This window comes from Carica papaya, chromosome 1 (assembly GCF_054855325.1).
Source record: "Carica papaya isolate Zhongbai chromosome 1, ASM5485532v1, whole genome shotgun sequence".
NCBI classification, from domain to species: domain Eukaryota; kingdom Viridiplantae; phylum Streptophyta; class Magnoliopsida; order Brassicales; family Caricaceae; genus Carica; species Carica papaya.
In genome coordinates, this window is record NC_142309.1 from 22,023,488 (window position 1) to 22,037,363 (window position 13,876).

The window sequence follows — 13,876 nt, forward strand, 5'->3', positions numbered from 1 at the left end:
CTGTTTTTGGCCAGTTTCGTCCAATTTTACACGTATCTCTACGAAAAACACATTAGAGAGATTTGGTTGGCCGAAAAAATTAGGAAACTGAAATCTACCGGTGGTAGGGTTTCTGGGTGTGGTGGCTCCACTAGCTCTCATTCGCGGCTGGGATTCCTCCTTCTGTCAACCTATAGAAAATAGAACGGTGAACAGAACGGTAGAAAAATCACACAAAACAGAAACCGGGAAGGGGCTCATCGTATGAGCTTGTGGGTTTTGGGCCGTAGTGGCCCCGCCGGGCTTTGTCCGCGATTTTCAGTACACCTGCCAGTCGTTTTACTCTGATATGGCCACAGAGGTACTCGAAATCGAATTCCAAGCGGGTAGAAATTTTTTTACCTTTTTTGGCAGTCGAATGTGGCTCCGGTGCAGTGGCAGTAAGCAGTTGACCTCCTTCTCTAGCGTCTGGTCCTTTTTCTCTAGCGAGGCGGGGGAGGAAGGGGGGAGGGGTGGCGGTTAGGGTTCGAGTTCTGTGTGATGCGAAATATTTATTTCCATCCCGTATTAATTTAGGCTGTCTGTCGCGATCGATCTCGTCCGTCCGATCGTGAATAAGGAGGAAACAAATATGGATTGTTCATCGTGTTCGATCTTGACCATTTAATCGCACCTAAGGAAAAAATAGATTCGGACCGTCCACGCTCACAAGATCCTGAGCCGTCCGATCACAGGGCACGCGGATCGCCAGCATAGTCTCCTGCGTGGCACCGACGTCAGTGTGTCTTGCCACACGGCGGGCTCTGGTTCGTCGAAGTTGCTGACTGAGCAGTCCTATGTGATTGAACTTTTTCTGCTTACACTTTGACCCCTCTATTTCTAATTTTTCTTTCAAAAATACCCATAAAACCCAAATTTTTACATTTTTTTTCAAAATTATTTTGAGTCTCGTTCTTTTTTTTTTCAAATATAACAAAAATTAAATTTAAATTAATTTATAAAAATTATATATATTTTATACATTTTTAAATTGCTAAAATTTATCCAAGCCAATTTACAGGCCCGAGTATTACAACTCTGCCTCTTTTATGAATAAATTTGGTCCCTCATTCTCACTCTCTCACTCAATGGAACAATTGGGGGGTACTGGGCCCTGAAGCTTGATTCCAGTTCCCAAGTGGTATCTTCCTGCGTAACAATCCAGTTTAAGATTTCAAATAGTCAAATGAATTAAAAATTTAATTTTTTTCCTATTGCCAAACCTATTGATCCCTTTGAAATGAGTGACTTCGATTACCTTTTCCAAATTTTAAATCCTTCATTCGAGAGTCTGCATAACTTTTTTGTCTGCTCTTAACTATTTAGATGTTCTTTCTGATTTTAACTATCTTTCCTGTAGTATTCTCTACAATATCTAGATCGAATAATTTCTAATTACCCATCTCTTTCCAACAGATCGACGATCTGCATGGTCGGCCATACAATATCTCATACAGAGCCATGTTGATGCTTTCCTGATAGTTGTTATTGTGGACGAGCTCTATCAGTGGTAGGTAATCATCCTAGTGGTCTTCGAAGTCTAAAACACAAACTCGGAGCATATCCTCCGGTGTGCGAATGTAGAATATGATAAAATAAAATTATTTAATCCCATGTCTTATTTTAATTTTCTAGTTTTATATTTTATTCAGTTTAATTTATAGTTTTATTGATGATGATAATGTAGAATATGATTTACAAAGATGAATAACATAAGCTTTGGGGCTACTATTGAAACCTTTTTCTTTGAATTTTTAAACTCATACATTGTATATTTTCCAAAAAAGGAAAAAAATCATATATTATGCTATGATATCTAATCATAATAATTTAAACTATTCTCTATATTATATTTTAATCAATTAATAAATTTATTTAAAAATTTTCTATTGATTTTAATATCATATTACTTTTTGAAAAGAAACTGTAATAATATTAAAATTTAAATTTATTAATAAAAAAACAATATTAATGTCAAAATTATAAAAATAGATAATTATGAAGTTTAATTATTTAAAAAGCAAAAATATTTAAACTATAATTTTTAATGGTAATTAATTATTAATTTCCTAAGTAATTTAAGTATTGAATTGATATATTTTAAATATTAATAAGTGATAAAAATAAAAAAAAAATTAAAATAGCTAAAATATAATTTAAAAATTTTTTAATTTAAGAAAGAAAATATGAGCACGTAAACTGGTAATTAGGCGTACTGGTTAAAACCAGGACTGTGAAAGCGAAAGAGCGGGCGAAAAATTATTGCAACTATCCAACTCCAAACACGAAAGTCACCCCTTTACTTCATAACTTTCTAAGTGGGTCCCACTCCTGCATAAAGGACCAAAGACCAATGGCCTTTTTCTTATCTAATTCAATGTGTCGTGTACACCGATGCAACGTGGCGAAATTTGGTTCGTAGATTTAAAATTCATCGTTCCTGCTTTTTATGGATAAATTTCGAGGAATTGGTAGATAAATAATTTATGTATAATTTAATATATATGCATATTTAATTTGATAGATGAGAATTTTATTTAATAACTTAATTTTCGTCAAAAAAACTTTAATGACAATCGCTAGATTTATTATCATGTTCTGAAATGTTTACTTTTTTTATTTTTTTATTTTAAAAAAGATTCGCAAATCCGGAAAAAAAAAGAAGAAATAAATTCGCCAGAATGGACGAAATTAAAAAAATCGAAATAACGTGTAACAGAAATCAGCGCGTAGTGATCACGCACATTGAGCCACAACTGCTGCTCCTATTTCAACGAGTTGCGTACTCTTCTTTACAGCGAATTGTATATCTCCACGTGGCACGTTGAGTCTGATATTTTTTGGGCTCTCTTGGTTAAGTCTGAGCTAAGTATTTTCCGGATTTTCCCATGCGGTACATTAAAATTTTGAAGTTCCAAATTTAACCCTCCTCTGAAATATTTTTTCTACATTAGTATACTTTATTTTCCAATTTTCACCTCGAGTCAATCACTATCATTTGCCAACAACCACTACGACCCCCGATAATTCGTCCCCCATTTTTCTTTATAACCCTGCTGAACAGCACCTCCACTTTCCTCACTCACATCTCTATTTTCTCTTCAACCAAACACATACAAGAGAACTAGAAAATAACAGGAAGAGGGGCTTCCTCAGGGGAAGAATCAGACATGGGGTTACACAGATCAAGCTTATCGTTGTTCTTACTGATGATATTCACCGCGTCATCGGCCGTAGACATGTCGATCGTGTCCTACGACCAAAGACACGCCGACAAATCGAGCTGGAGGACGGACGACGAAGTCATGGCGATGTACGAGGCGTGGCTGGTGAAGCATGGAAAAGCATACAACGCCTTGGGAGAGAAAGAGAAGAGGTTTGGGATCTTTAAAGATAATCTCAGGTTCATCGACGAACACAACTCTCAGAACCTGACTTATCGGCTCGGGTTGAACCGATTCGCAGATCTAACCAACGAGGAATACCGGTCCATGTACCTTGGAGTCAAACCCGGTGCTACCAGGGTTACCAGAAAGGTCTCCAGGAAGAGCGACCGTTTCGCGGCCCGTGTCGGTGACGCGCTACCGGATTTCATTGATTGGAGGAAGGAAGGTGCAGTCGTCGGGGTCAAAGACCAGGGCAGCTGTGGTAAGTTCTTTTATTATCGGTTTAATTTTTAAATATTTCGCTGTAATTATTGCTTTGACCATCCAATTTTGAGATGATACGTTGATTAGTTGCTTTTCGAAATGATCGATTTCGTATATCAAAAGCTTGATTACGCCGAGTAATCTAGTTTATATCCAAACTTAAATAGTGTTTTATAATGTAATCATATAATTTTTGCGCCGTCTCGTCGTTTCTTTTCTTTTTTGGTCAAATCTTTTGTTCATCCAAATTTACGGGACTCTTGAAGAATTTTGGTTATTGCTTAGACTATAATTTCTGGATTGTCCCTGGCCTGTGATATTAAATCTAATCTACAAGAGAGAAAAGGTATTCAAGACTTGTTACTTATATAAAAATTTTATTTAAAAGATAATTTAGACGTATAAAGATTTGTGCGTAATTACTATTTTTTGGGTTTAGTTTGTATAATTTTTTAATCTTTTTCTACGTTCAGTAATTTTCTTTTATTTCTATTTCACTAGGAAATAAACTAATACCATATAAGTTTTTAATTAATTTTCCGAAATTACTTGATTTTTGGGTTCAATTAATCAAAATTGAAAAAAAATCCTCGGATAATAAGATTGTGGAGGGGCCTCCCCATGGCCTGACATAGTGCCCGTGGGCCGCTGTACAGGGCCCACTCAACTGCAGGACGAAACTCCCTTGCACTCAGCCTAACTGGGAAGTAGCCAAGATGTCCCCGTTTCCCAACTTAATTTGAAGAAAATATCAAGTAATTAGACCCTTTAATTTTAAGGAGCTGCTAAGTACTGTAGTACTTAGGCTATGTTTGTTAAAATATCAAAATTTTGAAACAGGAATTCAATAGTATGGATGAGTATTTAAAAGATGACTATTATGAGTACATTTTCTATTTGAAGCAACTGAGATGGTAATAGAGTAGGAGTAAAATGAGTTTGAACCAAACATGTCATTTTAGTAACTAAACTGAATTATTTTTCACTTACTAATAACAATTAGCTGGAGAATTATATTTTAGTCGTAATCTAGATGCCATTTTTGGTGGAAGTATGAAATATTGAGGGACGGAGTTGCATTTGCTTAGTTTGTTAAGTTTATTGGTTAAGACAAGATAGAAGTAGGTGTTTTGGTAAACATTCTTGTTGCTTTTTTCCGTTGGAAATTGGAATTGTGGAATTTCATGTTGGTGTTCTCTGTTTTCATAAGATAATTTGGTAATCGTTCATTTTGAAATGAAGGGAGCTGCTGGGCATTTTCAACAATTGCCGCTGTGGAAGGGATAAACCAGATAGTTACCGGCGACCTTATCTCCCTATCTGAGCAGGAATTGGTGGACTGTGATACATCCTACAACGAAGGCTGCAATGGAGGTCTCATGGATTATGCCTTTGAGTTCATCATCAACAATGGCGGCATTGACTCTGAAGAAGACTATCCATACCGCGCTGCTGATCAGAAATGTGACCAATACCGGGTTGGTGGCTTACCGACAAACAAGATGAAATCTGATTAACGAGGTACAAGTTTTCTCATTAATATTTCTTTCTTCTGCAGAAAAATGCAAAAGTTGTTTCAATAGATGGTTATGAAGATGTTCCAGAAAATGATGAGGCTGCATTGAAGAAAGCTGTTGCAAAGCAACCAGTGAGCGTTGCCATTGAAGCAGGTGGCAGGGCTTTCCAGCTCTATCAATCTGTAAGTTTTGTTTATTTCATTCATATTTATGCTCAATGATTATATCTGCGGCTTAAGTGTATATACAGCCTCCTGTTTTTTTATGTCACAATTCAAGCACTTGTACATCATTCTTGGAGATTCTAAAGAAGGTAGTTTCATGTGATAAAAGAAAAACTTTCCAGATGTTTCGATCAAGGGGCCAATATTTGTTCAGAACTCAAAAAGTTAATATTATTGGTTGAGCATTTGCAAGATTCCGTAACCAATTCCTCCTTTGGCTGTGTGTTCACCTCTGTTACTTGAATTTCTTAGGGTGTATTTACTGGCAAATGTGGGACATCCCTGGACCATGGTGTTGCTGCTGTGGGATATGGCACAGAAAATGGTCATGACTACTGGATTGTTAGAAACTCGTGGGGCAAAAACTGGGGGGAGGACGGGTATATTAGAATGGAACGGAATCTGGCTGGCAGTTCTTCTGGTAAATGTGGAATTGCAATTGAGCCCTCTTACCCTATAAAGAACGGGCCAAATCCTCCTAATCCAGGTCCATCTCCCCCATCCCCAGTACAGCCCCCTACTGTTTGCGATAATTATTATAGCTGTCCTGAGAGAACCACCTGCTGCTGCATATATGAGTATGGTAAATATTGCTTTGCATGGGGATGCTGCCCACTTGAGGGTGCCACCTGTTGTGAAGATCATTACAGCTGCTGTCCACACGATTATCCAATCTGCAACGTCAAGGATGGAACCTGCTTAATGGTAAGAACAAATAACCTTCAACATATTATATCCCAAGCAATTTACTTAAGTTGCGGTTTTGCTTATGATTCTTGATGGACATCTACCCTTCACAAATAAGTCCTCTTTTTCACTGTTTGATGATGTGAATTGTTCCTGCAGAGCAAGAACAATCCTTTGGGAGTAAAGGCCATCAGGCGCACTCCTGCTAAGCCTTACTGGGAAAATTTAAATGAAGGCAAGCGAAGCGCTGCATGAGCAGAAACCTATGCTTACAAGCAGTGGATGGGGGAAAGGAGCAGGCATGATGGGTAGGTGGCTGCATACTCTCCTTAGATTGCTGTTAAGCACAAGTAAGGAGCAGAGACGAACTGATGATTTACTATATGATTATTCAGAATCTCAATATGTACATAGGTTGTTATTAATCTCCATTGCATTTGAACAACAGACACAGCTGATAAGATTATCAATGTCAATTATGATCTAAATTCTGTGAATCTTGCGATCATTTAGCATATACTAGTGAATTGGGTTAGCTACTCTGAAGTGAAAGAAGCTGGTTTGGGGTTGGTTTTTCTTGCCCTGTAAGGCTTTCTATTTGAGGACCCTACTTGATGTCCTCACTTGTATTTACGTGCAAGCATATTGTTGTTTTGTGATGTTTTGCATTGTGATCCTACTTGTTTTGTGATGGTTTTTTGGGGTAGGCATTGGCATGTTGTTGGGCCAAGTGGGATCCTTTTAGTCCTAACTGTGGCATGAAGGGATTTTACTTTAGCTTAGTCAAAGCTAAAGGACTAAAAAGTCGATGTCTTACCGTAATAATGGAGATGGATATAAGATAAATCATGAATTCACATAAACAACGCTAAAACTTCCAAAATTTCTTTAAATCATTCCTCCTCACTAGCGGCTGTTGAAGTGACGGATGATATGGCACCTAGAAGGGTGCTTTTGCTTCAAAATATTTGCTGATGTAGCATCATTTTTGACCTTTTCTGGCTGTACATTAACATCATCTCCTTTTCCAAACCACCTGACCACTCATCTTCTTCCTCATTAGCTCGGAAGAGCTCACTTCAACTATGCTAGGGGCGGGGCTCCAAATGAGATTGGCAGGGGGGGTTAATTGTATTGGGTTGGAATCATTGGAGGCCTGGAATAGACAACAGTAATAACTGCAGCAGGTGTTGGCTACTTATGTTTTTTTACGGGTCATTTTTACTTTTTGGCTTTTGGTAGAGATTACTTGTTTATTTGCTTTGATTCAAAAATATTTGCAGGAGGATTCTTTGCAGGATATAACAACGAAGATAGAGAAATGTTGCAGAATTAGGGTTTTAGCATAAAAAATTTATACAGGCTAGACAATTTGCAATGCTATAGTTAGGGATGATATTTTACATCTGAGCCTGTTTTATTTCATCCGTTTGAATTCTATTCGGTACAATCTCTTCTTGTTAAACTATATATTCAAATTGGGTCAGATTCAAGTTGGTGAAAAGAAGTGAATAGGTCAGAATGAGTTCGGACTTCATGTTGTGAAATTTGGCACAGCTTCAGAAAGAGCTTATTTGTTAACTGGCATTCGACTGGGTGTGTTGCGTGGAGGAGAAAGAGTGAGAAAAGAATGAGCCGTTTCAGTTGTCAGGTGAAAGTTGTAACACAAATCAAAACTCAATTATATGTTTGGATTAATAATATCAAAAAGTTCTTTTGAGGTTTGGGGACCATTTTCATCCATTGTGTCTGGAGGGCGAATGCCAAATGTCCCATCCAACTACTTGATATCCCTCTCTAACTCAATTATATTTGGGACCATTCTATGTACAGTACCCCAAGAGATAGGGATATATTGCCCCATAACCCCCGCTGCCCTTTGTCTCGATGTTCTCCTTAACATGGTAAGAATATATATATATATATATTTATAAAATTTTGAAATAATATGTTATGTAAATATATTGCATAAATAAAAATCTAAATACTAATGCCTTTGTCGCGAATCATAATTTCTAAATAATTGTTGGGACAACATAGGTTTGTGTTAAGTGTTGTTACCATCATATAATCATCGCCAACATCTTAAATGAAACCCAACACTTTGTTTTCACATATAATTATATATGTATACACTCATACACAAATAAATTACACTTCATTATGATAATGTCCTATGATTACCTAAACCATAGCAAGAAAGATGATGCATAATCAGTTTAATGGCGGTTTCTTGAGCAGTCTTAGCCTATCATCATATGTTCATCACCAACCCACCACCTAACCCTGTTCAATCAAAACACCCAAATTAAAATACTCTAAACCCATCTCTTTAATGGGATAAATACATGATTTTGTCCCAATAATCAAACTTTAATGCTCTGTCTCCTTCACCCCGAAAGGTCCAAATCCTAACTCCCTGGCTATCATCACCCCATCCCCTTTCTCTAAATTATTGCCCGTACAATGTGCTTTCTCTTCTCGAGTAGCATTTAATTGACACGAGGAAGACGACGACGACTCCACCACCACCGTCCTCCTGTTAGCCATTTCAGCTTCACTAATTGCTCCATCCCCTGCTGTATTCTTATATCTCTGGCAGCTTGTACTGATCATCATGTTGTTGATCAGAGCTGTGTCAGGAGCTTCAATGTCGGTACAAGAGGGTATAACAGAAGGGAGCTTTGATAGCAGAGCTCCAAGACTGCAAGACATGGTGGGCAAAAGCGGAGGGATTGACCAAAAAGGTGGTCCTGGTGTAATTCCATTTTGTGGGCTGTTCCATCCGAAGTTGACGGATTTGATAGCAGACTCATCTGGGTTTTCGGCAAATGATCGTTTGGCTCCTGTTGACTGGGATTTGTTCTTGTTATCTGTTTCTACGCTTTCGATAATCTGGGTATTGGGTTTGAGGATGTATGGATGTTTGATCGGTAGATATGACCTTTGAATTGCGAATACTCCGGGGATGCTCTGGAGATAGCTGAATTTTCTCTGGATGCTGATCACCAGATTGAGATCTTCCATAATCTGAAGAAACCATCTATGGAGTCAATGGAGACAGAGACACACTCGACTATACACACACACACACACATTATATATATACGTAAAGAGAGAAACGGAGACCTTTCCGAAAGAACCCAGTTGAATTATGCCTTCTCGGACATAAATTATGGCGATTGTCTGAATGCCTGACCTGAACTGAATTTCCCAAGCCTTCGGTTGCTGCAGGGTGTTTGGAAAGAAAGAAACCATGAGAAAGATTGAAAGGAAAAAGAGAAAAAAAGAATACCAGACTGAACTCCTACATTATCTTCCTTTTTCTAATCAATAGTTGATGTTCTAATTTGCTTACAGGCTCAACAGACACATTCCATGAAGAGATGAAGCTAGGATCATTTTCATTTGAGTTTTCTCTAAACACCCATTTATGAGTGTTGTCTGCGGCAACTTTTCCCATCAATCTGCAGCAAAATTTACATGGAAAGAAAATTAGTCGTTCTGAAATATCTCTCAAGATGAATCAATCAATAATCGTTCTCACCCTTCTCCATAATTGTAGACTTCGTGAGACATTTTAAAGAAGATATCAGCACCAAACCTCCCCTTTATATACCCACTTCCCGCACGTTCACATTCATGGAAATCACAGAACCCGTCTTCCCAAACAAGAATCCTGAGTGATCAAACACAAAAATTTCAATCAAACAAACAAAATAGAACATGGGTTCTTGTCAAAATCATTCAGAATTACCATACCAGTTCCGTTTGTTCCCCTTTGATCGATCAAGCGTACTTCCTCCGAACTCCCACCTGCAACAGAGAGCAATAAGCACAAAATGATCAAACGTTAACATCATTTTAAAGCACTTTCTTACTTTGGAGGAGGGAAATTTCTTGGGAGGATTCTCCAGAAAACGGCGTAGACCCATTTGGATGAAGAAGAAGAAGAAGAATCAGAATGTGAGCAGAGACTTCTTAGTGTGTGCTGCAAGAGACAGTTGAGCATGGGGAGTCCACCTTCCATTGTGAAGCAAACTAACTCACCTTGTCCACGCGAAAAAGAAAACAGAGTTTAGCAACCAGCTGCTATAAGTGACAACTTATAACAAGAGAAGCCAGGAAGAGAACAGTACCAACCAAGTGCATTGTGCAGTACACGCGCCTCCATTAAATCCAATCATACTTGCCACCTTGTTTGTTTTAGAGTAATTACAAGATATTTTAGCAAAAACAGATAAGAGTTGTAATTTTTGTGAACTTTATTGCTTTGACGACGAGACTGTAATTTTTGATTAGAGATCAGGTGAAAAAGGGGGATGAGGTGTGGGAGAGTACGATACAAGTGTAGGGATGCGCGTGGGCAGGGAGGTTTTGAAGTACATCATGCAGTTATCAGACAAACAAAGGTAATGTTTTGAGTAGTTTTAAATTCCGAACCTTCTTCTGGTTTTTGTGTTTCCTCCGAGTGTGAAGTGGACAAATTTGAAACAGCATCTTACAGTTGGTCCAAACATTGCTGTTTGATAAGTTTCATCATAGCAGAGAGAGAGAGAGAACTTATAATACTATAAAGTTATATCGAGCTACAAATAACCCAACCCGTATCTGGTCGGGTCATTATTCTCAATCAAACGTGACCTGGTTTTTAGTATTGAGCGATTTATCATAAAATTAAAGCGAAAAAAATATGTTCTGAATTATAATTAAGATGTAAAATTAAATAAACTGGGAATTTTTTTTTTTTTTTTGAAAGACATTATGGGATGATTAAATGAAAGAAAGTAGAAGGAAAAATAAATGGTATGATTAAGAAAGACGACAGAAGCAGAAGACAATATGTTTCTCTGGATGATTATAGTGGCAATACTATCAAAGGGAACAGAATGAAAGGAGAGTAGACCAATATATCCGTATAAAAGACGTAGATAGATATAGTCTTTACAGCTGTATAAATCCCCATAAAATCACAAAGATGTGTTTCTCTCCCCCAACCAAACGGTATATATCAAATAGCTTTCAGTTCCTCTGGATGTCACCACCCCGTATGATTTTGTCTCTAGCTGTAGTTGCAGTGGTCCTCTGCATTGTCTGGGTACATCACTATCCACCCAACTAAGTTACTAATTAACCTTTAACTTTAGCTGTCCCAATATTATTTCTGTAAACTTATTTCGTTTCTAGCTAAAAACATAATTTCCATTAATTTCGTTAGCCCCAGTAAATTAACATCTTCATGGTCGTGGCAGGGTAAAGTTGCTGCATTGATCTCTCCTGCAAAACTACTTTATGTAAATTAAATGATCATCAATGAAAATTAAAAGGTTACCATCTTCCGTTGAATCGGAAACTTGATAAGATCCCGCATATTTACTTGCAGAGATCAAGCCATAATTAACCCACCTAAAGACCGATAATAATATTATTAGAAGACACAGTGAATACATATAGAAGAGTATAAGAGAGATGGGTGTTAGTTAAAAAACAATTATAAGCATTTTTAATGGCTATAGATTGTGGTAGAATGTATGGGTTGAGTTGAATGGTTTGGGAAGAAATGGGAAAGAAAAGATGGGGATAGCGGAAGATATATTGGTCCAGGGTTGAATACCCCAAGATAGGGATGGTGGCGCCCTACACAAGGGACACATATGGAAAGACTGAAAGTAACAAGTAGGAGGGGCAAAACGGCATCCCATCCATGCCATGCTCTTCTCTTTCCTTATCTCTTTAAAAGGATTGAAAATTCTAACAATCACCTTTCATTGGCTTTCAGTAGCCCTTGCATACATTATATATTATGTTATATATGGTATATAATCATATGTTTTATGTATGTATAATCCTGCTTCTTAAGTTATAGTTTATGTAACCACCTCCATCTTAAACTATTTCGGTCATTCTAGTATTTGATTTAATGAATCTAATTCCTTTTTTTATATATATAGATTTGAATAAATCAAATATTATATTTTTATACTCTTCGTGTATTTATGTTTTTGGAATATTTTTTCTGGTCCTGCTCTAAAAGATATTGAGTTGGTATTATAGAATATCCAATATGGATCTTGATTTTTTTTAAAAAAAAGTTTTTTTTTTTACGTTAATATTTTGTTTAATAAATAAAAAATATATTTTTTCTTTTGTTTTTATTTTTTAAATTGATAAATTTCTTTTGTGTTTATATTTATAAAATTATGTTAGAGTTATATTTTTTAATAAACTATCAAAATATAAAATAATATTAAAAATTTTAATATTTTCAATTTTTACTAATATTTATTCTTTTTATATAGTTTTATAAATAAAATACATATAAATTTACACAAAAAGGCTAAAAAAATATATATAAAATAAATTTACTCCTACTAAACTAATACAATTACAATTTTAATTCTAAGATACTATTTAAAATAAAAATCTTTAAAGATTATTACTATTATTATTATTTTTTCAAATTTCAAAACCTCAAGTAGATGGCTTTTGGTTTTCCAATCGAAATAAACCCTAAAGTGGTGACCCGGCCCAAAAAAATCCTTCAACAATGAATTGTTGACCTAATACATCTTTTAACCACTTATTACTGATAAACGTATTTTTCAGTTAATTAATTTTATTAAAGTTTTTCTAATTAATTTTAGTGAAAATTAAAATCAAATCTACATTGTTAAAGGAAGAATAACACTTCATCATCGTTAATAAATATATTTTAAATTTATGTTATCACTATCTGATAAAAATTCTAAGTTTACCTAATATTTATAATTTTTTTATTAATCTCTTTTATATCATTACAAAATTTGTCTCGATTTATTCTATAAATAAACACAAAGTCCAAATGGGGTACAAAATTAACTATTAAGTAGTATCTAAAATTTTAAGAATATAATGATTTTATGATCAACATGTTTGTATTTTAATTAAATGATTAAATTAAATATTATTGAAAATATAGTATTTATTACTTTGTAGGTAGAATAAGTAATAGTGAATAATGTATAATATTTAATTGAATAAAATCAAAAGTTTAGTTCATCAGTGTACTAATGAGATTATGATATTTAAATTGAATTATATCTTTATAAGCTTATTATATTTTTAAACAAAAAAAATATTTTATGATAATTATATTTTTTTAATTAGGCTAAACCTCAGCAAAGTTAAAAATTTGAATAACTTTTTACTATAATAAAAAAATTAGTGCCTAAAGCTGACCTAGTTGGATTCAAATTTAAAAAGCAGCATTCACGTAATAAGTTGAAGGATAAGTTATAATAAGCAAGGACTTAAATCAAACCATTTTACGTGTTGAAGTCAATAATGAAATTGAGTAGGGGATTGGTATCTTGACTCAGTGCAGAATAAATAATATATTGAGTTTGATTTAGTTAAATTTTAATTTTATAAAATAAGATTAGGAATAACACTACAATTTCAAGCGAGCAATTTAATGTTTAATATTTTAATTATTTTTTTAATGGTAATAAAAATTTATCACTGCAGATTAAAAATATGAATGATGTTCGATACTAATTTAAATAATTTTTAGCAAAATAATTATAATTTATTTATTTTTTTAATAAGTAAAATTAGCTACTTGATTTTGCTAACTTGGAATTGGCATAGCCTGCTTCATTTGTCAAAGTTTACTTTTTTTGCCCGTTCGTTTGTTTTTGCGTGCATGATTGTAGCTTCGTGGTCAACGACTGTGTGAAGAGAAGACGAAGCCTCCCAAACAAATATATCCAAAGTTTTTGGTCAACCTCACGAATCACCT

The 13,876-nt window shown here is 35.2% G+C and overlaps 2 protein-coding genes across 3 annotated transcripts; one reads left to right on the forward strand and one right to left on the reverse strand.

The window, feature by feature from the left end:
• Positions 1 to 3,053: 3,053 nt before the first annotated feature.
• LOC110818694 (cysteine proteinase mucunain) lies at positions 3,054 to 6,755 on the forward strand. Its single transcript, XM_022047643.2, has 5 exons — positions 3,054 to 3,666; positions 4,911 to 5,146; positions 5,227 to 5,367; positions 5,662 to 6,114; positions 6,256 to 6,755. Exons 1-5 carry the CDS (start codon positions 3,189 to 3,191, stop codon positions 6,349 to 6,351), a joined length of 1,404 nt encoding a protein of 467 aa, XP_021903335.2. The 5' UTR covers positions 3,054 to 3,188; the 3' UTR covers positions 6,352 to 6,755.
• Positions 6,756 to 8,181: 1,426 nt separating this feature from the next.
• Positions 8,182 to 10,624, reverse strand: LOC110818695 (uncharacterized). Of its 2 annotated transcripts, none has more exons than XM_022047645.2 (7): positions 10,240 to 10,624; positions 9,978 to 10,146; positions 9,859 to 9,912; positions 9,644 to 9,775; positions 9,455 to 9,563; positions 9,226 to 9,324; positions 8,182 to 9,126 (listed from the first exon to the last, which is right to left on the reverse strand). In XM_022047645.2, exons 1-7 carry the CDS (start codon positions 10,268 to 10,270, stop codon positions 8,470 to 8,472), a joined length of 1,251 nt encoding a protein of 416 aa, XP_021903337.2. In that variant the 5' UTR covers positions 10,271 to 10,624; the 3' UTR covers positions 8,182 to 8,469. The 2 variants fall into 2 exon arrangements, with proteins under 2 accessions (XP_021903337.2, XP_021903338.2); XM_022047646.2 differs by having other exon boundaries at positions 10,236 to 10,624.
• Between the last annotated feature and the right edge of the window lie 3,252 nt (positions 10,625 to 13,876).